Raw genomic sequence first — 26,262 nt, 5'->3', positions numbered from 1 at the left:
TGTTTGATAATCATTCAGTTTACAATGAGAGAATCTTTCATTATATTGAGAGAGAACAAGAATGGGAGAATGGTGGATAATAATGCAAGGTTCCTGAGAAGGCAAGAGAGGTTTGTGGTCCAGAGAGCACAGGTAGTAAGGCATCATCCTCAGAAAGGAGGAATGCTGGTGGAAGAGGGGATGAACAATTGGTGGTGAAAGTTGAGGGAGGTCTTTTTAAATTTTTATTTCGATAGTCTCCTTGGAGTACAGAGTGTATTCTGTCAAGAATGAGTGGGGGGAGGTGAGGAGGATATTCAGGATTTGAGAAGGATTTCCAGAAGGTGAAATGCTGCCCTAATTTTTGGAGAGTGGGGAAGTGAACTGACTAGCAAGGGATGGTAAGATTGCTGGGCAATTTTGAGAATATATGTGAAGATTGAGTTGAGATGATGTCAGATTGTTGAGAATTTGGAGTAAAATTTACTCAGAAGTTATGACCTTTGTACACTTGTCACCTACCGGGGATAACTCCAAGCCACAAGTAGATAAGATGGGGAGAAAGTGTAATTCATTAAAAAGAAAATGGGTCAGACAGAACTCCACGCTTAAAAATCAGCTGCTAAGAATCAGCAAAGAAGACAAGAAAGGCAAGAGGAAAATGAAGAGAAGAACTGGTTATAGAAGCCAAGGAAAGAGAGAGTATTTTGAAAAGAAGAAAATGGTAAAAAATAAAACAAGTTGCCCTCTCAAAAGGCTGTACTAATTTAAATTTTCATCAACAGCGTTGAGGGTACTTCCTACCTCCTCTCAACACTTCCCCAAATGGGGTGTTATTGTTGTAAATTTCTTATTCAGTGGAACGGTAAATAAAACCATTTCAGTAATACTCTGTTTTTGATGATAGAGTTTCCCTGGAAGTAGTTTTTTTTTTTTTTTTAAGATTTTATTTATTTATTTATTTATGAGAGAGAGAGAGAGAGAGAGAGAGAGAGAGAGAGAGAGGCAGAGACACAGGCAGAGGGAGAAGCAGGCTCCATGTAGGGAGCCTGATGTGGGACTTGATTCTGGGTCTCCAGGATCACACCCTGGGCTGAAGGCGGCTCTAAACCGCTGAGCCACCGGACTACCCTCCCTGGAAGTACTTTTTAACTCAAACTTAGTACAAATTAAGGGTATTTATGGCACTAATGTGTATCATGTAACATCTTTCTATCTAATCTTTTTTTCTATATTCTATATTCAGGTAATTTTCATGGCAGGCAACTGATAAATAAGCAGAAATGTGTCTTTGAGAAGAAATTGTTTCTCTCTGTTATCTAATTTGAGGTAAATCAAATAGTTTTCCTGTGTCTGCATAGCTGGGGAGAACAGAGAGTTGTTTTGTGGGCTAGGACACCTGAGACACCTGGGAGTAGCAACAAGAATAACATTGACTAATAGTGTGGAAAAGGGCAGATTACAGCACATATTTTCCGACTGTTGTCTTCTTTAATATATAGGTGCATTTTACCAGATCCTAGTAAAATTAGTAGCTAGTGAATCTCATTGCTCTGCTTATTTCCTAAAAAAGTTGGTTGAATGCTTCCTTTGGTAGGATTATAAAATGGTTCAGAATTTTCTTCTTTTAGCATTAGAACCTGAGGGGTTGTTTCTTTTTTAACTTGCACTGCTGGTGCTAGTCTCTGTTGCTTTATGTTATGATAAGAAAGAAAAAACCTAGGGAAAGGCAAGCCATTTCCTTTTGAGGTTTTTAGGGGGAAAAAAAGTCCTATTCTGTAGAGCTTTGTACAAACCAAATAGAACCCTGAGTGCCAACTGTGCTGAGAATAGACAGGAAGATTAGTCACAGATTTGAGAAGCTTGAATTATGTATCTGGGTGTTTTCCTTTTCCTATACTCCCTGAGTGTTGTCTAGACATAAACTAAACAGATTTAACCACTAAAGTTATCTTTAAAATTTTATATTTTGAAATAATTTTAGATTTACAGAAAAGTTACAAAAACAGTATAGTTTCCCCCAGCTTCCTCTAATACTAAAATGTTACATAACCATGGTGCATTTATTAAAAGGAAGAAATTAACATTGGTACAGTACTGTTAGCCAAGTATTGACTTTATTTGTCTTTCACTAGTTTTCCCACTAGAGTCTCCTTTCTGTTTTAGGATCTAATCCGGAATACTGAATTGCATTTAGTATCATCATCATTAATATGGTTTTCTTAATGCTTTCCTTTACCATGCTGGGATTCTATTTTTTTTTTAAAGGAATTTTAGTTTATAACAACTTACCAAATTGTATAAGAAAAGTTAGTGAAAGGTTTTAGGTCTGGGATCGATACATTTGAGATGGACACAAGAGGAGTGTACTCTGAATGATTTTTGAATCCGGCATTGACCATTAACCGGTGTTATGCTGTCTTAAAATTGAGATATTTCACGTATGAAAAATTGTATGAAATGAAATAATCCTAATGGTGAAAATGACTTACTTTAGACATCATTCAAGTAAAATGCACAGCAGTATCTTAACTTCCTGTATAATGCTGTTCTTCCTAATTTATAAATTAGACGCCATAAGACAAATATACAACCATATTACAGGGTAGAATATGACTAATCCCTTATGTGTCATACACATAAGTGTGCAGGAATTGGAAGGAGGATGCAGATATTTCCTAGAAGGCTTTATGCAAAGGATCATTCTACATTCAAAACATTTACTGTATGCTGGGCACTGTAGTAGGCCTTGTGGTGGGGGGACCTTTATGAGATTTGTTATTTGAGTTGGAGCAGAGTTTTCCATAATCTTCCCACCAGGGAAATGAATCTTTGTTCTGGAGAAAAGATTATTTATTAAAAGAAAATATGTTCTGAGGTGTAGTGATTTGCTCTGCTAGGGAGTATTTTATTGTAATATGTCCAACATGTTAAGTCTTTTTCAGTGAATTATTTTTTTAACTTCTCACAATATCATTTATGCCCATAATATTACTGTCTCTGAATAAGTATCTGGAATGATTAAAGGAAAAGATATAAAAAGAGTTAAGAAGAACCCAAAAAAACCGATTATCATTTGCACTATCTTATTTATGCCACAACATACGTCACAGAGGAACCATTGCACATCCTTTCCACAAGCGTCATAGACCTTTAAGACAGAATCCAAGTGAACTTTGCAATGGAGTAAAGAGGGCTTTTGGGGCATTTTAGTAAGGAAATCCTCAATTTAAAGATTTTCAAAAAGTGAGAATAAATTTAGTTGATCTAAAAAAATTATATCGTATTATCAAAAAATCTTTTTTCAGTCTTTTATGCCATAGTAATATTAAAATATGCAGTATGTGCTATTGAAGAATAAGTTTAAAGTAATTTTTTCAATTTCTTAGTATGAAGAATTTTCATATGAACCAGAAAGTTGAAAGAGTAACGTATGATCATCCATATGCTTAGATTCAACAATTATGAATCTTTTTTAAAAATCATATTTATGAGGAGCCTGGGTAGCTCAGTCAGTTGAGACTGACTCTTGATTTTAGGTTGAAAAAAGAACCCCAAACCCACCATCTAAAGATTCTAGTTGCCTAAGATTCTAGTTTGCTTCATTCCAACGAATCCGTACCTGTAGAGATTCTGGATGTGCATATTTTGAAAAACTGCTACTCCTAAAAGTACCAATAGAAAAAGCCCATAAGTGACTCTGATAGATACTTCAAGTTAACAGTCACTAGCCTGAGAGGTTTTATTGTTTTTTTTTTTTTTTTTTTTTTTTTTTTTGTGAATGTGTGAAAATACCTTATTGTTTCCTGGTTAGGTTGTTGGTGTAGGTCATCTACATTTTTTAGCAGTGAATATATTACTGAATAACTTTAATTCAGGTTGTAGTGGAAACTTTAATAGTATCAATAACAGCAGTGCTTACATAGTGCTTTTTACCCAGTATAGTATATTCCTTGATCATTTCACTTTCCAGGTAAAAAACCTCTATTAGATGTTTATCATGAAAATAATACTGACTGTAGAAACCATATGAGTGTATACAGTCCATAATAAAAGTATAGATCAAAATAAGAACAAACAATGCTGTGGTGCATATTTGTGTATATAAAATCTTGCTTGTGAGAGTATGCAGCATATGATTCTAGAAAAGAAATTGCCAAGTCAAAAAGTATGCATATTTAAAATTCACCTAGATGTTGCCAAATTACACCTCAAAAAAACCCCTGTATCAATTTATATTTTTACCAGTATGAAAGGATTTGTTTCCCTTTGTTCTTACCAATGTTGGTTATTAGGATTTATTTTAGTGTGATAGTGTAAAATGATATCTTTTTAAAATTTGTTTCCTTAATAAGTTCAAATATCTTTTCATATGCTTAGTAGACAATTATATTTTTAAAATTGCTTTCCGTATCCTTTATCTTTTTCTGTGAGTCATGTTGTCATGCTAAGTGGTTTTTTAAAGATTTTATTTATTCATGAGAGACACACAGAGAGAGGCAGAGACATAGGTATAGGGAAGAGAAGCAGGCCACCTGTGAGGAGCCTGATGCAGGGACTTGATCCCCATCCCAGGACCTTGGGATCAAGCAAGCCCTGAGCCGAAGGCAGATGCTCATCCGCTGAGCCATCCAGGCATCCCCTAAGTGATTTTTGAGAACCCTTTTGTGTATCAAAATCAGTATTTGGTCATATATTAAATTTTCTCCTCACATTGTCATTTAATTTTATGATTGGGTTTTTTGAAAATAGACATTTAACATTTTTAGTAGCCACATTTACTAGTTTTCTTCATGCTTTTGAAGACCTTCCCTATTAAAAGTCTGTAAACAACAATAACAACATGTTTTCATTTAATTTTTTAAATTTGGGAATAAATTTGCATGGTTAGATTAACACACACACACACACACACACACTACTGTAAGGGTAGTAAAAAGTTGCCCTTTTATATCTGCCCACCATCTTCCCAGTTCTCCACCTGCACTACCTCCCATAAGAAACCACTCTGAATTTCACCACAACCTACAGATTCAAATTCCCCCACCTACAGTATTCTATATATTGTTCCCCCAACATTTGCTATATCTTAAAATTACTTAAACTTATTTTACGATATGTGCATCAATACCAAAAATGCTTCTTCAGTTTTTTTTTTTTTTGAGATATACTTGACCTGTAGGATTATGTTATTTTCAGGTGTATAACATAATTTGGTATTTGTATATATTTTGAAATGCTCACAATAAGTCTAGTTAACATCTGTCACCATGCATAGTTAATAAATTTTTTATGATGAAATCTTTTAAGATGTATTCTCTTAGCAACTTCCAAATATACAACAAAGTATTACTAACTGTACATTATATCCCCATGACTTATTTATTTTACAGCTGGAAGTTTTTGCCTTTTGACCTCCACCCATTTTGTCTTTTACAACCCCCCCCCCCCAAATCTGGTAATCACCAGTCTGTTCTCTGTATCCATGAGCTCAGTTGTTTCAGTTTTGTTTTTAGATTTTATGTATACAGGAGATCATGTGGGGTCCCCCCCCCCCCGTTTAACTTAATTCACTTAGCATACTGCCCTCAAGATTAATCCATGTTATGGCATATAGCAAGATTTCCTTCTCTTTTATGGTTCAATAACATTCAGTTGTTTCGTTATCCATTTCTTTATCCGTTCATCCATTGATGGACCTTTAGATTTTTTCCGTGTCTTGGCCATTGTAGATAATGCTGCAGCGAATGAAGGGTTGCATATATTTCTTCAGGGTAGTGTTTTGTTTCCTTTGGATAAATATCCAGAAGTAAAATTGCTGCATTATATGTCATTTCTATTTTCTACTTTATGAAGAACCTCCGTACTATTTTCCATAGTACCAATTTGCATTCCCATCAACTGTACAAAAGTTCCCTTTTCTCTACATCCTTGTCAATACTTGTTATTTTCTGTCTTTTTGATAATAGCCATTCTAACAAGTGTGAGGTGATATCTCATTGTGGATTTTATTTGCATTTCCCTGGTAGTAATGTTAAACACCTTTTCCTGTACCTGTTGGCCATCTTTTATGTCTTTGGAAAAATGTGAATTCAGATCCTCCACCCATTTTTTTAATCTGGTTGATATTTTGCCATTCAGTTCCAGGCGTTCTCTATTTTAGATATTAGGCCCTTATCATAGATAGGATTTGCAAGTATTTTCTCCTGTTTTCGTTTTTGTTGATGGTTTCCTTTGCTGTGCAGAACTTTTTTAGTTTGGTATAGTTCCACTTGTTTATTTTGCTTCTGTTGCTTTTGCTTAAAGGCGTCAACCCCCCAAAATACCTTGCCAGGACTAATGTCAAGGAACTTATTACTTCCTGTGTTTTCTTCTAGCAGCTTTAGGGTTTCAGGGCTTAGGTTTCTAAGTCTTTAATCTATTTTGAGTTACTTTTCCTGTGGTTTAAGCTAATGGTCCAGTTTTATTCTTTTGCACGTGATTGTCCAGTTTTCCCAAAACTATTTACTAAGGAGATTGTCCTTTCTCATTGTATATTTTGGATCCCTTATTGTAAGTTAATTGACCATATAGGTGTATGTGTATTTCTGGGTTCTTTATTCTGTTCCACTGATCTGTTTTTAAACCAATACCATACTGTTTTAATTACTTCAGCTTTGTAATGTAGTTTGAAATCAGGGAGCATTATGCTTTCAGCTTTATTCTTCTTTTTCAAGATTGCTTTGGCTCTTTTGTGGTCCCATACAAATTTTAGGATTGTTTCTTCTATTTCTGTGAAAAGTGACTATTGGAATTTTGATAGGGATTGCATTGAATCTAATTGCTTTGGGTAGTATGGACATTTTAGCAATCATTTTTTAAAAAGATTTATTTGAGAGGAGGAGGGGCAGAGGCAGAGGGAGGAGAGAGAGACCTCTAACACAGAGCTGTCGTGGGACCTTGAAATCATGTACCTGTCCTGAAACCAATAGACACTTACCTATACCTACCTGTATGTGTACCACCTAGGTGCCCCTAGACATTTTAGCAATATTAATTGTCTTAACCCATGAGCATAAAATATCTATTTATTTGTGGTTCAAATTCAGCTTCTTAAAAAAAAATTCAGCTTCTTTAATCAGTGTTTAATAGTTTTTGGTGTACAGGTCTTTTACTTCTTTGGTTAAATTTATTTGTAGTTATTTTATTCTTTTTGATGCAGTTGTAAATGGGATTGTACTCTTAATTTCTCTGATAGTTTATTATTATTGTATAGCAACAACAGGGGCTCCTGAGTGGCTTAGTTGGTTGAGTGCCCAACTCTTGGTTTTGACTCCAGTCATGACCTCACAATTTATGGGGTCAAGCCCTCTGTTGGGCTCCATGCTCAGCAGGGAGTCTGCTTGAGGATTCTCTCCCTCTGTCCCTTTGTGTGTGCACTTTCTCTCTGTGTCTTTCAAAAAAAAAATCTTTAAAAAAAGAAACAAATTTTTGCATACTGATTTTAAATCCTCAACTTTGTTGAATTCATTTATTTGTTCTAATAGCTTTTTTTGGTATTTTGGCTTAAACAGTCTTTGAAGTTTTCTAAATATAATATGTCATTTGCAAATAGTTTTATTTCTTCCTTTGCAATTTGGATGCCTCTTAGTTACTTCTTTTTCTTACCTAATTGCTCTGGCTAGGACTTCCAATATTATGTTGAATAAAAGTGGGAAGAGTAGGCATCCTTGCCTTGTTTTTGATTTTAAGAGGAGAAGCTTTCAGCTTTTCACTGTTCAGTATATTAACTGTGTGCTTGTTATATAGGGCCTTTGCTATGTTGAGGTATGTTTCTTCTATATACACTTTCTTGAGAATTTTATAAATGGATGTTAACTTTTATCAAATGCTTTTTCTGCATCTATTGAGCTGATCATATGATTTTTATCCTTCATTTTGTTAATGTGATCTATCACATTGATTTACAGATATTAAGCCATCCTTGTATCCCTGGAATAAATCTTACTTGATCATGTTGTAGGAGTCTTTTAATGTACTATTGAATTTGGTTTGTTAGTATTTTCTTGGGGATTTTTGCATCTATAACCATCTAGGATATAGGCCTGTAATTTTCCTGTGGTGTCCTTGTCTGGTTTTGGCATCAGGGTAATGCTAGCCTCATAAAATGAATTTGTAACTGTTTCTTCCTTTTCTCTTTTTTGGAAGAGTTTGAGAAGGACTGGTATTCTTCTTTAAATGTTTGGTAGAATTCACTAGTGAAGCTGTCTAGTCCTGGATTCTTGTTTGTTGGGTTCAGTTGTTTTTTTTTAAATAGTTGGATAGACTTCCATTGAATAGATATATAATTTACTGTCTCCTGCTGATACACATTTGTTTGCCAACTTCTAACACAAACATACCAGGATAAATAATTTGTACAAATGTCATCCCCAGATGTGTCCAGGTATAGTATTAAAATAAATTCCTAGAAATGAGATTGCTTGTTCAGAGGATAAATTTTGAAAGATATGCCAAATTGCCCTTCAGAGGGGTTGTATTACTCACTTAGCATGCTTGGAAGCAATATGTGAGGGTGTCTGTGTTCACATGTGCCACAGCCTCACATAGTTTTGCTATTTTCATGGGTAAGAAATAGTATCTTAGAGTGGTTTTGATTTGCATATCTCCTACTTGGAGTGAGGTTGAGCGGCTTTTCATAAGCTTAAGAGTCCTTTTTTTTTTTTAAATTTCTGTAAAAAGTTCATGTGCTTTATCCATTTTCTCTTAGCTTGTTTCTTACTGATATCTGAGCAGTTACATATTAAGGACATTAGTCTTTTGTAATATAAATGCAAACATCTAATAGTTTTATATTTTAACCCATTTGGAATTTATTTTGCTGTAAGCAATATATGAGTGTCTAGTTAAAAAAATTTTTTTTTGATAGTTGTCCCAATCAACCTAATTTATTTAAACCATCTCATATTCTTCTTAGTAGTTTAAATGCCATCTTTTTCATAATCTAAGTTCTCATTGGGATATTTTTCTGTTTTATTAGCTCTTACATGAATACTGTATTTTTTGGTAACCCTTTAAATATATATAAAATCTTTTTTTTTTTCTTTTGTAGTAGGAGTCTTGTTAAGACTTCTTAGTTTTGGGGGTTTGTTTTTACTATTCTTGAATGTTTATCCATTTTGTTCTTGAATGTTTATCCATGTTCTTGAATGTTTATCTGTTTTGTTTATCCAGTTGTTCAAAATTTTTTTGATAGTTGTCCCAATCAACCTAATTTATTAAACCATCTCATATTTTTCTGAGTAGTTTAAATGCCATCTTTTTCATAATCTAAGTTCTTATTGGGATATTTTTCTATTTTATCAGCTCTTACATGAATACTGTATTTTTTGGTAACTCTCTCTATATAAAATCCTTTTTTCTCTTTTGTAGTAGGAGTCTTGTTAGACTTCTTAGTTTTGGGGGGTTTGTTTTGTTTTTACTCTTCTTGAATGTTTATCCATTTCAGTTTCCTAGGGATGCTATTGAATTTGTGATTGTAAGACATTGAATTTGTAGATTACTTCAGGGATGGAAATTTGACATGTTTATAATAGTGAGTTAAGGTGATCTCTTCCTTTATGTCCCTAAAGAGAATTTTTAAGTTTTTTTTTTCTGTTAACTTTGTACATTTTCCCTTAGGATTATTATTTTTAAATTTTAATTTCTGATATTGTGTAAAGAAACCATTTTCCCCCCACTGTTTCCAACTGGTCATTGCTTACATATGAGAAAACAATTGATTTAAAAAAAAAAAACAAAAAAACTTCTTTTAGAGTAGTAGTAGACTTACAGAAAAGTTGCAGAGGTGGTACAGGAAATCCCATATATCCTGCACTCATTTTCTCCTGTTGATTATATCTTGGATTACAATGGCACATTTGTTACAACCAATGAGCAATATTTGATACATCATTATTAAGTTAAAAGTCCATATTTTATTCAGATTTCTTTAGTTTTTACCTTATGTCCTTTTTCTATTTCAGGATCCATCTAAAATAATTGATTTTAATGTATTGATTTTGCAACCAGACACTTGGGAATTAGCTTATTTTTTTCTAATAATTTTTTTGCTTTTTTAAAAAAGATTTTCAGATCTGCAATTATGCTTGAAAAAAATAATTTGAAGTTCTTTCCAATATTTATACTTTTTTCTCTTGTGTAATTATACATGGTACTTTATATATCTGTATTGGGTAATGCTGAAAATATAGACAACCTTACCCTGTTCCCTACTTTAATAGGAATGCTAGTGTTTTACTATTAAGCATGATATATCTTTGTTTGAAGTATAGATTCTTTTTTCTTTATTGTGTTGTAGAAACTTTTTGCTATTTTTTAATGACTTTGGTTGTGCACTGTCCGACAAAATATTTACCTCTGGGCATTCTGTGGTCTCACAGGTCTTATCTAGCTCATCTTTTTTGTAGCTCATCTTTGGTTCCTTTGAACCATTTCTATTCAGAGATTTTTCTGTTTGCTTAGCTTAGTTTTACCACTACATTGCTTAAACATGATTAGAAACATCTCATAGCTATTGTGCCATGCATGCCATGCATGCCCATGCATCCGCCGCTGTCAAATTTTACCCCATTAACCGTCTCAATAGCCCTGTGAAATGAAGTAAATGTTATTCCCCCTTACAGCTGAGGAAACTGGCTCAGCTGCTGAGTTGCTTTTCCCCTTTGACCTCAGGACCACCACCACATTGCTCTTCACCATCCCCCTCCACACAGTGCACAAGATGCTTTCCTGATTCAGCTCCCGAAAGCCTACCTGTGATGGATGAATTTGTGATGAATTTAGCATCTCCTGATCTTTTTTTGCTATGTATTCTGAATACGAAACTCTCAGAGCTGCCCTTCCCATCACTATCTAATTATATCCTTCATCTTGGCTCCTCTTGACCAGCATATTGTGTGACTACAATGGAAGCCTATTATAAAACACAGTGTTCTCTGAGGGATTTCGTTATGGTTCTCATCTATACTTAAAGTGAGATAATTTGTCTCACTCATCATTTTGGATGGGGGGGTTACTTAGCCTTATTCTGTGGCATTTATTATAAATGGATTTTATTAAAATTTAATGTCCTTTCACTTACTGGTCTAATGTGGAGTTCTTTCCCTGCTATGTTTATATGAAATACTATTTCTTTCTTGCTGCTGCTGCTGCTGCTGCTATTACATGTGCTCCTTCATGACAGCTACAGAAATACAGCATTTGCAGTCTGCGTGCATCCCATCCATTCCAGTTTTTTTTGTGGTCAAGATCAGGAACTGTAGTTCTTATGACTGTGTAAAGTAAGGGCAGCAAGAGAAGCAGTTGGTGCTATTGCACATTTCTAGGGCTGAAAGATTTTAACCTAGCTTTGCTATAATTACCTCTCAGTTTCTAGTTGGTGGAGGCCAGGGATGGTGCTAAACATCTTTTCATGCATAGGGCAGCACCCACAACATACGATTACCGGGCCCCAAATGCCAGCATTGCTGAGGTTTAGAAACTTTGCTTTAGACATCATACTTTCTCAGTGGGTATGGTGTTGCCCTCAAGGGAGTGAAAATGAGTTACTTGATGGGGAAGTGTGGGTGGTGGTGGTGGTGGTGAAGAGATCTTTTTATGTGTAAAGTATACATGTACATATAGTACATACAGAGTTGATATATCTGGTGATAAAATTTCGTGAGGGGGAGTGTTTTGAAAACCTATATACTTCCATGTGTTTTTCTTTTACTCTTATGCTGCTACCACACTTAAACCATTTCTGATACCAGATGTGGGGGGTTTTCCCATAGCAAGTGATTCTCTGCATAACCAGCTGAGTGTCCTACAATTTAATTCAATTCTGGGCAGCTGGGTGGCCCAGTGGTTTAGCACAGCCTTCAGCCCAGGGCTTGATCCTGGAGACCTGGGATGGAGTCCCACATCGGGCTCCCTGCATGGAGCCTGCTTCTCTGCCTGTGTCTTTGCTTCTCTCTCTCTCTCTCTCTCTCTCTATCTCTCTCATGAATAAGTAAATGAAATCTTAAAAAAAAAAAATTCAATTCTAACACCACCTGGAGAGAGCATCAGATCCCAAAGGTTAAGGACTCAGTCCCCCCAACCCAGATGCCAGTAACAGGGCCAGGATGTCACCTGTGCTTCTGACCCATTGTCTATAAATTGGAGGTTCCCATGACCCCATTCTCAGATTCAATTAATTTGCTAGAGTGGCTCATAGTACTCAGGAAAACAGTTTACTTACTGTTTACCAGTTTATTGCAAAAGGATATGATAAAGCATACAGATGAACATCCAGCTAGAAAGAATGTGTAGGGCAGGGTATGTGGGAAGGGGTGCAGAGTTTTCATGTCTTCTCTGGGTGCACCATTGTCCAGTATCTCCACATGTTCACCAACCTGGAAGCTGTCCAAATGCCATACTCTTGGATTTTGTGAGGGCTCATCATGTAGGCATCATCAATTATTATTATTTTTTTAATTTTTATTTATTTATGATAGAGAGAGAGAGAGGCAGAGACACAGGCAGAGGGAGAAGCAGGCTCCATGCACTGGGAGCCCGACGTGGGATTCGATCCCGGGTCTCCAGGATCGCGCCCTAGGCCAAAGGCAAGCGCCAGACCGCTGCGCCACCCAGGGATCCCGGCATCATCAATTATTAACTCCATTTCTAGCCCCTCTCCCTCTCTGGAAATCCCAAGTTTCTAATTATGGCTTGATCTTTCTGTTGACCAACGCCCATCCTGGAACCCACCAACAGCTACCTCTTTAGAACAAAGACATTTCTGGGTGATAGACCCAGGAGATTCCAGTGGACTTAGATATCAGGAACCAGAGTCAAAGACCAATATTAGAACAAAAAATGCTCCCAGGGCTCTTATCACTTAGAAATTACAAAGGTTTTAGGAGCTCTGTGCCAGGAACCAGGTGCAAAACCAATATATTTATTTTCTATTATTTCACAGGAATGATTAGTAAAAAAATGTCTGAAAAGACTCCTTAGGGTGGTAATGAAAAAAAAATAGGAAACACTGCCTTGGAGGGAAGACTGCCTAGTGTAGTGGTTTAAAAATTGATTCTTGGGACACTTGACTGGCTCACTCAGGAGAGCCTACACCTCTTGATCTTGAGGTCGTGAGTTCAGGCCTCATGTTGGATGTAGAGATTACTAAATAAATAAACTTTAAAAACTCCACAAAACTCAGATTCTTAACCACTGGAGTTAGATTATTTTTTACCACTTACCAGCTTCAGGCAAATGACTTCATAGCCTCAAGTTTTCTTATCTATAAAATATTTTATTCAAAGGATTGTTGTGAGATGATTCATTTAAAGTACCTGGTTCTGGGGATCCCTGGGTGGCGCAGCGGTCTGGCGCTTGCCTTTGGCCCAGGGCGCGATCCTGGAGACCGGGGATCGAGTCCCATGTCGGGCTCCCGGTGCATGGAGCCTGCTTCTCCCTCTGCCTGTGTCTCTCTCTCTCTCTCTTTCTCTCTCTCTCTCTCTCTCTCTGTGACTATCATAAATAAATAAAAATTAAAAAAAAATAAAGTACCTGGGTCTGGGTAGAACACTAGTCATTCCTCTAAGAAGCTCAAAAAGAGTAAGGATCTTGTTTATTGCAATATTATCATTCTTTAGACATTAGTATAAATATATGTTGAATCAATGAATAAAGCTCATATTCACTGAGTTAAGTGTGTCAGAGTTGCCTTTATGGAAAATGAGTAAATGGTGGTATTAGATATGCTATATTTATTCATTAATTCATTTTTTTCTGTTAGGCATATTTATCTCATCTTAAATCTAGTGTGTATCATACCTTGCCTGATTTTAGCATTTACTTTTTTTTTTTTTTTAAGAGAGAGAAAACATGTGCATATGAAAGTGGGGAGGAGGGGCAGAGGGCAAAGGGAGAGGGACAGAGAGAATCTTAAGCAGGCTCCATGCCCAGCACAGAGACTGATAGAAGTGGGGGTGGGGTGGTGAGCTTGATCTCATGACCCTGAGATCATGACCTGGGCTAAAATCAAGAGTTCAGTGCTTAACTGACTGAGCCACCCACGCGCCCTTAGCATTTACTTTTAAAGCTAGAGATGGATTATATAGTGTGTGATACCATCTTTCTGTTTTAAGCAAATTTATTGAGCTTAAGCCAAAATGATATATGGGTTCTGTTAATATTCTTGAGAATATGCATTTAATTTATATATCTTACTGATTTACATTATTTTTATTTTTATTTTTTGAGAGCTTGTGAGTCTGGTTTGGTGGGGGAAAGGAGTGGAAGGAGAGGCTTCATGCCCAGTGTGGAGCCCCATATGGGACTCCCATCTTCACAACCCTGAGATCTTGACCTAAGCCGAAATCAAGAGTCAGACACTTAATTGACTGAGTTACCCAGGTGCCCCCTGATTTACAATCTTATATAAAGAATATACAGCTTGCAATTTGTTCCACTGACTTTTAGTGAAACAAAAGAATACAAATAACTTTTGATAACCTAATTTTTGGTGTATATTAATCTTTTATTTAAAAATATTTCTTTTTAGGGTGGCTGGGTGGCTCAGTCCTCTCTTTTCCCCCAGCATTCTCTGTTTGCTAGAAATGAAAGGTAATGTAGACAGGGAACTGTTCTACACATGGTAGGAATTAACTTACCATTTATATTCTTTATGTGAATAAACTGAAAGGGATTTTCCATCAGGGTAAGTAAGCAGAGGTGTGTCCCCTGGTGTTTTTTGTTTGTTTATGTGGGTTTTTGGTTTAAGAATTATTTATTTTAGAGAGAGAGAGGGAGAGAGTGCATTGGTGGGGAGGGGGAGAGGGAGAGTTCGTTCCAAGCAGACCCTGTGCCCAGCACTGAGCCGAACGTGGGGTTCAGTCTCATGACCTGAGCAGAAACCAAGAGTGGATTGCTTAACTAACTGTGCCACCCAGACACCACCCCCACTTTTGTCTTTTTACATATTTTAGGGATTGAAAAAAATCAAGAGTAATATTTCATGCTATGTGAAAATTATATGAAATTCAAATTCCAATGTCCATAAATAGTTTTATGGGAAAACACCATGCTTGTGTGTTCGTGTATTGTTTAGGGCTGCTTTCACACTGCTGACAGCAGAGTTGAATAGTTGTGACAGATCCTGTGATCGGTAAAGCATGAAATATTCTTTGTTTGGCTTTAAACAGGACGTTTGCCAACCTTTGACTTAGAGGCCGTTAGGTGTCATGATTAATAGCGAGGACTCTGCAGTCAAACTGCTCTTTCCTTAATGCCTCAGTCTGAGACCTTAGGCAAGGAATTTAACTCCTTGTACCTCAGTTTCTCTATCTATAAAACTAGAAGAATCACAGTGCTGACTTCATAAGGTGATCATCACTTAGAAATGTGCCTGGTACATGGTAATCACTAAATATTAGATATCAGTTGATATCTAAGTATAAGATGTTAGTTGTCACTAAGTATTAGATAGCTGATAATCACTTTGTAACAGGGACTAGAAAATATGCATTGAAATCATTTCTGATTGAGAATAGCTACAGATTTATTAAGGAAATACTTATTTGTTAACAGTATGCTTCCACATTTTGATTCAGTGGTGTTCAAAATGGTGAAATTTGAATTCAAAATATGAAATTAACACAAAGCATAGTGAGCATGTGTTTTTATATTTTCGCACATAAAATGAGTATAAAAGATTGCTTTTTACCATGCAGTGTGCTAGCCATAGGGGAGAATTACTCAATTTTTGACATGAAATATAAGTAAGATAAATTTATTTCATGACTGTGATAAAACTAGTATTATTTTTGTGATTCCAAGTGGCTTTCTCAAGAACCCTATTGGAAATATATTTGTCATGTTGAATAGTTTGAACCTATCAAAGTTTTTTTTTTAGTGTTGAGGATAAACTGTCAGAACTTAAGAGACTTAATTAACTATGTATACAACATAAAATTTACCATTTTAACACATTTTTAAAGTGTATTATTTGGTAATGTTAAGTATATTCACATCATTGTGCATTGGATCTTCGGAACTTTTTCATACTATGAAACAAAGTCTATACCTATTAACTCTGTTTCTTCCTCCTGCCAACCTCTGGTAACCACCATTCTGCTTTCTAGTTCTACAAATCTGTTTTAGGTACCTCATATACCTGAATCATCCAGTATTTTGTCTTTTTGTGATTGACTTATTTTACCTCAAGGTTCATCTCTGTTGTAGCATATTCCTTTTAAAGGCTGAGTAATATTCTGTGATATGTATAGACCACATTTTGTTTATCATCCACTGATGGACATTTGCATCGTTTCCTTCTCTTGGCTATTGTGCACATTGTTGCTATGAACAAAGTTACACAAATATCTGAGAATCTGCTTTTAATTCTTTTGGATAAATATTCAGAAGTAGGATTGCTAGATCAAACATAGTAATTCTACATATATATATATTAGTTTTATTTTTATTTATTCATGAGAGACACAGAGAGAGGCAGAGACATAGGCAGAGGGAGAAGCAGCTCCCTGTGGGGATCCTGACTCAAGCCTGGGACCCCAGGATCACAACCTGAGCCAGAGGCAGACCACTGAGCCACCCAGGTGCCCCTACTTTTAATTTTTTGAGGAGCCACCGTACTGTTTTCATAGAGGGTACACCATTTTACATTCCTATCAACAGTGAGTGAAGCTGCGTTTCTCCACCTCCTTGTCAACACTTGTTATTTTCTCATTTTTCCTCCCTTCCTTTCTTGATAGTAGCCATCCTAATGATGTATGGTAGTAGTTCATTGTAATTTTGATTGGCATTTCTATCCATCCAACTTTTAAGAGGGATGGTCTTATTAAAAGTATCTAACAGTATCTCAGTAAGGAGACTTACCATTGTTTTGGGGTCTATATATATTTTTAAAGATTTTATTTATTTGAGAGGAGAGAGAGAGAACGCATGAGCACGGGTGTGGGGGACTAGGGGAGGGATATAGGGGAAAGGAGAAGCAGGCTTGATTTGGGGCTCAACCCCAGGAACCTGGGATCATGACCTGAGCCAAAGGCAGGTGCTTAACTGACAGAGTCACCCAGGTGCCCCAGGGGGTATCTATATTTGATCTGAATGTCTAGATTAATACTTGGTGCCATTCTTAGGGATGTATATATAATTGAGAGTTAAGATTTTTTTTAACTTTTTGCAAATAAAGAAGTAAGGTGAGAAACTGCTTTGATTGGCTCTTGATCTATTGCCAAGTCATGCGTTATTGAGATGAATATAGATCATCTCTGTAAAAGATGAAATGTAATATGAAAACCTTTTTATCACTATTAAAATTTTAGCTCTTCTAATTATAAAAGAAATACATGCTCAGTACCAAAAAAGAAAAATCAAGAAAATACAGTAAAGCCTAAGTTTATGTTTAAAATGTAATACATACTGTATTTGTACAGTTAATGTGGCTGCATTTGGTTGCAGTTTTCACTGTCCTACTCCCCTAGTCTACAGTTTTCCATTTTCCCATTGATTTTCAGCTGAGTATTTGATCCATTTTTTGTATGAAAGTCTTAGAGTGTTGCATATATACAAGAGTTTATATCAATTTTATACTTATAATAGGAATTGCTAGATTTTGGGTGATTTACCTATCAATTTGTATTTCTACCAGTAGTTTTTTTTTTTTTTTTTAAGAGTTCTGGTTCTCCATACTTAGTTTTTGTCTATACAGATGGCTGTTAAATGATATATTGTGGTTTTCTTTTTTCTTTTTTTTTTTTTTAAGTAGGCTCTACTCCCAACGTGGGGGCTTGAACTCACAACCCTGAGATCAAGAGTCACATTCTCTACTGTCTGAGCCAGCCAGGTGCCCCTATACTGTGCTTTTAAATTCTATTTTGCTTATTACTGATAAAGTTGAACATGTTTTCTTTTTTTTTTTTTAACATGTTTTCATATATTGTTTTTATTGGCTATTTATGTATTTTTTTCTGTGTAAGATCTATTTATTGTCCTTTATTTTCATTAGTTTGTTTGCCTCTTTGTTACTGATTTCAAAAAAAAATTCTTCATACGTATTTACTCTTTATGTATTATATCTATATACATATATAAGTATACATATACCTACATAATAATACATGTTTTAATAGATCTAGTTTGTAGTTTGTTTTTTCACTCAGTTTATAGTGTCTCTTGAACAGAACTTAATTTTAATTCATCAATTCTTTCTAGTGTGTGCTTTGAAAACCATGGTTAAGAAATATCCTAAAGGTCAAAAAGATATTCTTTTACAATTCTTCTAAAATTTTAGAAGTTTTTCTCTTTAAAGTATCTAATCCATCTGTCAGTTTAAGAAATTAGGATGTAATTAAAATGTGATGAATCATATGTAAAATACACAGTTCACATGTTTGCTTGAATACCCCTTCAGGCTGTGATGCCAAAAGTTTGCTAAACATTGCCTTAAATAATAAGGTAGTTTCAATAGTGGAAAAAACCCCAAAACATATAAGGTATTTTACATTAATAATAGCTATTTTAAGAGATTTGTTAAATTTTTTTCACAGCCTTGACTTCAGTTGTGGGTGATAGTCAGTCATTCCGGTAACCTTAAAGTTATAGACGACTGATTACTGACTAAACGGACCTGAATACTTGAGTGTGACTACATAGATAAGCAAATTCCCATATTAATAAGTAGATCATAGAATAATAGAGCTAAAAAGATACCCAGCTTGTCTTTTCATAACTTTTTGATACATAGCTTGTCTTTTCATAACTTTTTGATACATAAGATGTGTAAGATGCATAGATGGTTAAGAACCCTTGAAATCTGTGATGACTCTGCAGGTCTTTATTGTGAGTTTGCAGTGCTGTGACCTTTCTGGGTTTTCAATGAAGGCCTTATTTGTCCAACATCAGTAGTATGCCACCTGCTACCCCATCTTCATTTGCTGCTGTCCATTGTTTGTTGGTATTTTAGGGAAGAAGTAGAATCAACTTTTCAATATAAGCAATTTTTACCTGTAGATAGACCTTGGAGTGAAGATAAAATAGATTGGTTTTTATGATCAGAGAGCAGTTAATGTGCTTGGTTGCATCAGCATTAACTTTAAGATAATATCTTTGATAAAATATAACTAGGATGAAACATGACTTTTGGAAATATTAGTACTTTTTTTTAAAGTATTGTTTGTTATGGGACATAATTAACCTTAAATTGATAAGTACCTGCCAGGGGCACCTGGCTGGCTCAGTTGGTAGAGCATATGACTCTTGATCTCAGGGTGATGAGTTCAAGCCCCATGTTGGGTGTGGAGCCTACTTAAAAAACTAAAAAAACAACAACAACAACAACAACAAAAAAACAAACTAAAATATTTAGAAAATATATAAATAGGTACCTGCCAAAACATTTCAAACTAAAAATTTTAATTTAGAGTTGGATTGTGGAATGGGATACAAAAGTTGTATTTTTACCAGAAAAGTAAGCAATTTTATCTTATACAAGTTTTTTCTTCAGAAAAAGAACCCGCTTTCTCACAAGATCCTGCTTGTTGATGAATAGAATTATGAATGTTTCTGAAAATCTTTCTTTGAAAACAGTATCAGTATATCTAATTTAATAAAATATAAAAGCAAATAGTAAATACTACATGGTTTGCGCTTTGTGTATATAATCCAAAAACTGAAAAATAGGTGACCTAACTGGTCTTTAGTTGTTTGGTGTTTGATTTTAGGGAAACCACACTGAAATTATGTAAAGGCAGATACCATTTAAAATTTTCATGTAACCTTAGTAAGGTAGTTATAGGAAGGCTTATAATATATTTATGTTTGTACTAATATTTTCAGCTGTGCTGGATTTCAGCTGCGATCCCAGTGAACTAATGTAAGTAGAGAACAAGTTTGAATAAAATCACACAACAGCCCAGTTTGTGTCTATGCATTTTTATCCTTCCTGGGAAATGTAAAACTTACAGCACAGCTGTCCTCTGTCATCTAGTAATCTCCAGAGTAACCATTGACATGGCTTATACATTTAAACCACAGGGTGTAAAATAAGTAGATAGCTTCTATAGTTTGAGTAGAAAATACAAGGGTTCGGGATCCCTGGGTGGCGTAGCGGTTTGGCGCCTGCCTTTGGCCCAGGGTGGGATCTAGGAGACCCGGGATCGAATCCCACATCGGGCTCCCGGTGCATGGAGCCTGCTTCTCCCTCTGCCTGTGTCTCTGCCTCTCTCTCTCTCTCTCTCTCTCTCTCTCTCTCTGTGACTATCATAAATAAATAAAAAAAATTAAAAAAAAAAGAAAATACAAGGGTTCATCATTTGATACTAGTTTCTGGTATGAAATGATCACTTGAACTTTTTTTTTTGTCACTTGAATTTTTATTTCTCTTTCAGTCTTTTCACTGTTCAATGTTTTAAGAAAAATTCTGTACTTACTGTATAGATGGTGTACATTTTGTATGTTTTATTTTTTAAAAGATTTTATTTATTCATGAGAGACAGAGAGAGAGAGAGAGGCAGAGGGAGAAGCAGGCTGCACATAGGGAGCCCAATGTGGGACTTGAGCCCAGGATCCCAGGAACATGCTCTGGGCCGAAGGCAGCGCTAAACTGCTGAGCCACCCAGGCATCCCAATATTTTGTATGTTTCTTAGCATTCAATAATCTACTATTAGCAATATAATAGTAGGGATAGAGAGTTTATTTCAATCTGTTTTAAGCATTCGTAATCTTTGACTTTTTTTGTAGAGACAGATACAGTAGACCATTCAATATCAAGTAGTCTTTTTTCTCTTTTCCCATTTGGAGGGGCCATTGACATTTCCATTGAATTTGTCTACCACTCTGAATAATAATGGTGAGGTTGTTCACTTCCTATCCGCTTAATTAATATAATCAATAATTTTTTTTAATTTTTTTTTTATTTATTTACGATAGTCATACAGAGAGAGAGAGAGGCAGAGACACAGGCAGAGGGAGAAGCAGGCTCCATGCACCGGGAGCCTGACGTGGGATTCGATCCCGGGTCTCCAGGATCGCGCCCTGGGCCAAAGGCAGGCGCCAAACCGCTGCGCCACCCAGGGATCCCCAATCAATAATTTTTATTTTAATATTCACTATGGTGAATAATGATAGAACTCTGACATATTTTTCATTGACACTTTACATTTGAAAATGAAATTGGGATTGGTGTGTAGTAAAGCATTCATTGACTTAGGCAGGAGAAATATTGGTTAATTTTATCATTAAGATGGATAATCTTGGCTAAATCATTCAAAGTTAATAGGTCTTAATTTTCTGTCTGAAAATGAAGGTGTTGAACTAAATGATTACCAATAATTCTAATTCTTATGTGAACATACTGTATAGAAACCAGCATCATGCTGAACTTCTGTAAATACACTAAGCAGTATATGTTTCTATATATATTTATGTGTGTATTTACTTTGAAATATTTATCAATGTAAGTGTGTGTGTATATGTGTGCTTTCTGTTCAGGAAAGGTTATTTGGGATGCTTTTTTTTTACAGAAAAATTATATTAAAGTTATAAATTAAAACAGTTTCAAACTCACATTGAACATATTTTTAACAGTTATGATTTAGAGGTTTGGTTTTTTTTTCTTTTTAAATATAGCTTAAGATCCCTTTAAATTGCACTTAAAATCTCTTTAGTTTAAATTACACTTATAAATTTAGTATTCATTTTTAAGTAGATTATCTAGTGAATCTTTCAAAGTACTTTTCTAAACCTGATATTTATGGATTTTCTAAATTTTTTTTTAAGATTTTATTTATTCATGAGAGAGAGAGAAAGAGGCAGAGACACAGGCGAGGGAGAAGCAGGCTCCATGCAGGGAGCCCGATGCTGGACTCGATCTGGGCCTCCAGGATCATGCCCTGAGCTTGGGGCTGTGCTAAACCGCTGAGCCACCCGGGCTGCCCGGATTTTCTAAAATTTTAAATACATTTTTCAATTTGAAATCATAAGTCCAAATCAGTCATTCAGTGACAATTAAATTGGGATCACAGGGTTTACGTTTTTAGATAAACTAACTTGAAGGATTTCTTAATCCCAGTTTTTAAAATACCACATGTATGCATATTATGCCCATATCCAACTCAAAAGTAGTAAACTGTGGGATAGACTTACTCCCCCCCGCCATTTCCAACCTACACTCTTTCCTTCTGTCTCCCCACCAAATAACTTTTTTTTTAAACTTTTATCATATTTGTATTCTGAACTCCCCTAGTTCACTAGGATCTTTTAAGTTTTACCATCTCAAGCAATTCGAAGTAACCATTCCAAGCAAATTTGGAGCCGTGTTATCAGATGACTGAGGTTCAATCTTACAAAATCTAGAGCTACAGACACCGGGAATGATTTGTGTCTTACGAAAGTGGACATAAATTGACCCCAGTTTTATAATTTCTGCCAGCAGTGACTCTGAGGCCATGCCTTCCAAGTTGGCTGGTTGGTCTTCATACGTGTCACCCCTGGACTCAGGTCCACATCAGCAGATCCTCAGGTATGATGGATCTTCAATCCTCATGCCCAGGAAGCATCTGAGGTTCTTCAATTAACCTTTTTTTTTTTTTTCTTGATTCTGTTCTGTATTCTTTTTTTTTTTTTTTTTTGATCAGGCTACAATTTTTAAGTATTTTAAAAGAAAATATATTTGGATTTCGCATGTCTCCCATGTCTCCCCTGCATTTTCAGTCATAATTCAAAGGTTATTCTTTTAACAGTTTTAACTAGAACCACTTTCTAGAACCCAAAGAATGTTTATATCCTGAAGAAAGTTACAGAGCACATAAACAGGGCTTATGTATATTTGGACCACAATCCTGTCTTACTCCTGTATTACATAATGTGACATCTAACTCTTTAATTGTAACATAAGCTTTTAGGCATGGACTTTATACTGTGCTCTCCAGTGAAAACATAACACAAGCCACATATGTAATTTAAAATCTTCTAGTAAAAAAATTAAAAAATAAAAAAAATAAAATCTTCTAGTAGCCACATTAAAAATAAGTAAAAAGAAACAGGTGAAAATCAGTTTAATAATGTACGTTATTTAACCCAGTATAATCTAAATATTATTTCAACATGTAATCAATATAAAAATTATAAAAATTATATTTTACATTCTTTTTTTCTTATACAGACTTCAAAATCCAGTGATACTTTATTCTTGTGTGTGTGTGTGTGAGTTACTTTATTCTTAGGACACATGTCAGTTCACAGTAACCATACCTTACTTACTCAGTAGCTGCATCTAGCTAGTGGCTACTGTGTTGGGCAGTGCTGTCTTATACTTTTGCACTTTAGTGCCAGTTACATAATTGTTGCTTTGAGTGTGAATGTGTCTATCCTTTTAGTTACAGATTTCTCTACTTGAATTAAATCTAAAATATTTTTAAATGCCTGTCTTTATTTTCTTTCTCTTAAAGGCCCTTCCTTCTTCAATGATTATAGTGGCAGTTTATTGTCCTGTGATAGCTGCTGTATTCATTGTTCTGAAGATGGTCAACTATCGACTCCACAGAGCACTTGATGCTGGAGAAATTGTAGATAGGAATGCAAATGAGTTCCCAGATCAGCGAGCCAAAACTGAGCAAGGCAACTGTTCAACTAGAAGAAAAGACAGTAATGGACCGAGGTAAGGAAACCTATGCTGCTCAGTTTGTAATGATGTGGAACATGTGTGCGTACAATGAATGCTTATTGTGTTCTGATTTTTTATGTTCTGATACATGGTTTTAAGACAGTGTTAGATCTTACCACTAGAGATATGATAACAAGGACAGATTGTCACATTAGACCCCAGCAAAGCTAACTGGCATATTTGGGATTAAATAAGTGCATTTGGTCTTATTACTAAGTAACATGCTATAACAATAACAGTTATAATTGTAGAATAGTTGTTCACACCAAAAACCAAAACTGGTGAAAAACAGTATAAAGAAATAAGACATGGCTTATAAATTTTAGCATTTATATTTTACTTATAAGTAAAATGTGGCTATATCTTAAGCAAATTGTGATAATTTTTCCTTGATATTTATAATCCGCATTTTTTTCACTTAATCTGATGTAAATATTTTTCAATTATGTATTCTCACCTTAGAAACTTTCCTCCATATTTGCATAACTTACCTCTTAGCATTTAAGTTGGTGTAGATGTCCCCTCCTTTACTCTCTCAACTGAATATTCTTCCTACCTCTCAGTCACATTTCCCTTCATTACCTTGGCTTCATCCCCTTTCTCTTGTTGACCAAAGGATTTACTTTATTCATAGTCAGAAGTTTATTGTGATTTTATAGAGATGGCAGGTGCCACTAGAAACAGTTACTATATGAACTTCAAAAAAGTTACTATATGAACACTTGTTGTGTCTAATAGTCTTCACAACAGTTCTTTGAGATGGATGCTGTTTTTATTCCTGATTTATAGATGTGGAAACTAGGGTGAGAAAGATGAAATATTCCAGGGACTCTGATCTGGAGCCTATGTTTTTAACCACTCAGTATAATATGAAAAGTGGGTACTTATCTCTTATGATAGGTAATATTTCTATTTTCCAGTGCATCGAGTTATGTCTTTCTCTACCCTTAACATTAAACAAATGTTTGTTCATTGAGCAAATATTTTACCTCTGTAATAATTTTGTTTGTAGCATTAATTATTACCTGAAATTGTCTTACTTAATTGTTTGTTTGCATTTATAAGCTTCTTGAAGGCAGGGGTCTTGTTTTTCCTATGAACTATTTTATTCCCAGGATCTAAAACAGAGTCTGTCACTGATAGGTATTCAGAAAATATGTAAGGTAGTGAAAGCATTTTTTTCTGCAATACTATCTTTAATAACTGTGCAGTATTCCATTTTGTAGGTATGTCATAATTTAACTTTCTTGATTTTACTTCAGTTATTTTCAAATTTAATTTATATGTTAGATCACTGTGATGTTTAAATTTTTTTATTTAAAAATTCAAGTAATCACCATTCCCAGTAGTGGGACTTGAACTCACAACCCCAAGATCAAGAATTGCTTGTTCCACTAACTGAGCCAGCCAGTTAATTAATTTAATAAAATTAAACAAAACTTTAATTACAATTTAGCAGAGGCAGAGCACTAGAAAGCTACATGTATTTTTAAGTTTTTCAATATATATTGCCATGTTCCAAAGATTTTACCTTCTAATTACCATGACCAGCAATTTTAGGGTTTCTTTTTCTGCACTTCTGACAATATTGAGTATTTAGACAAGACTGTGGTTGATCTCTTATTTAATTTTTAAGTTTTTGGATTACTAGTTAAATAGATGGTATTTGCTATTGATTTGGAGAAGGTATTTATGAAGGATATTAATTCTTTATATTTCGTGTCAAATACTTTTTCCTCAGTTTATAGCATTTTATTTATTTATATGCCACAGTTTATTTTTATGTGGTCTATTCTGTGAATGTTTATTAGTTCTGCCTTTGATACCAAGTTGTGTAAGATTCCCTTCATATTAAATAAATGTTCGCATGTGTCTACTTTCAGCATTTTTTGTAATTTTTCATTCTTAAATTGTAATCAAGCTAAAAACATTGTTTTTGTTTTTAGGTTAGTCCCAATGCTATTAAGTGAATAATGCATTTTTCCCCAGTAATTTTAAATGCTTTTCCTTTTCGGTTACATGTAGCATTCTCATATATACTTATGTCAATTTCTGGGCTTTGTTTTCTGCCCCACTGATCTCTTTCTCTTTTGTTTACACCATACTGTGTTTTGTTTAGTTATTTTTTGTTTGTTTTTCATTTCATGCTGTTTTTATGATTTACTAATATGCTTAATATTTAGCATTGTGAATCCCTTTTCAGTATTTTTCTATTTCAGTATTATCTTGGTTCTTCTCATGTGTAAACAACTGACCCTGAACCACGAGGGGGTTAAGGGCACCAAACTCTCTTCCCAGTGCAGGTAGAAAACTATGGTATAGAGGTGCCTGGGTGGCTCAGGGGGTTAAGCATCTGCCTTCGGCTCAGGTCATGATCCCAGGGTCCTGGGATTGAGTCCTACATTGGGTTCCCTGCTCTCAAGGAGCCTGTCTCTCCCTCTGCTGCGCCCCTTGCTTGTGTTCCTTCATTCTTGCTCCCCTCAAATAAATAAATAAAATCAAAAGAAAGAGAGAATGAAGGAAAGAGAAGGAAAGAAAGAAATCCATGTATAACTTTTAACTCCCCCAGACCCCCAAATTAACTACTAATAGC

The 26,262-nt window shown here is 35.1% G+C and overlaps 1 protein-coding gene across 8 annotated transcripts in view; it reads left to right on the top strand.

Annotated features, from left to right (window-relative positions):
* PCNX1 (pecanex 1) overlaps positions 1 to 26,262 on the top strand; it is a 158,603-nt gene that overhangs the window by 9,291 nt on the left and 123,050 nt on the right. For 7 of the 8 annotated variants that reach the window (XM_055303723.1, XM_055303722.1, XM_055303720.1 and 4 more), the window contains exon 2: positions 23,455 to 23,663. In XM_055303723.1, the coding sequence (XP_055159698.1) occupies positions 23,455 to 23,663 (209 nt within the window). Of the gene's footprint in view, positions 1 to 23,454; positions 23,664 to 26,262 lie in introns of those variants that run through there. The other variant, XM_055303726.1, reaches the window with a different exon arrangement.

Source organism: Nyctereutes procyonoides, unplaced genomic scaffold, assembly GCF_905146905.1.
Source record: "Nyctereutes procyonoides isolate TBG_1078 unplaced genomic scaffold, NYPRO_anot_genome, whole genome shotgun sequence".
Classification (NCBI taxonomy): Eukaryota; Metazoa; Chordata; class Mammalia; order Carnivora; family Canidae; genus Nyctereutes; species Nyctereutes procyonoides.
Note: the sequence above shows the minus strand (reverse complement) of the source record. Positions and strands in the feature narration are given on the sequence as shown.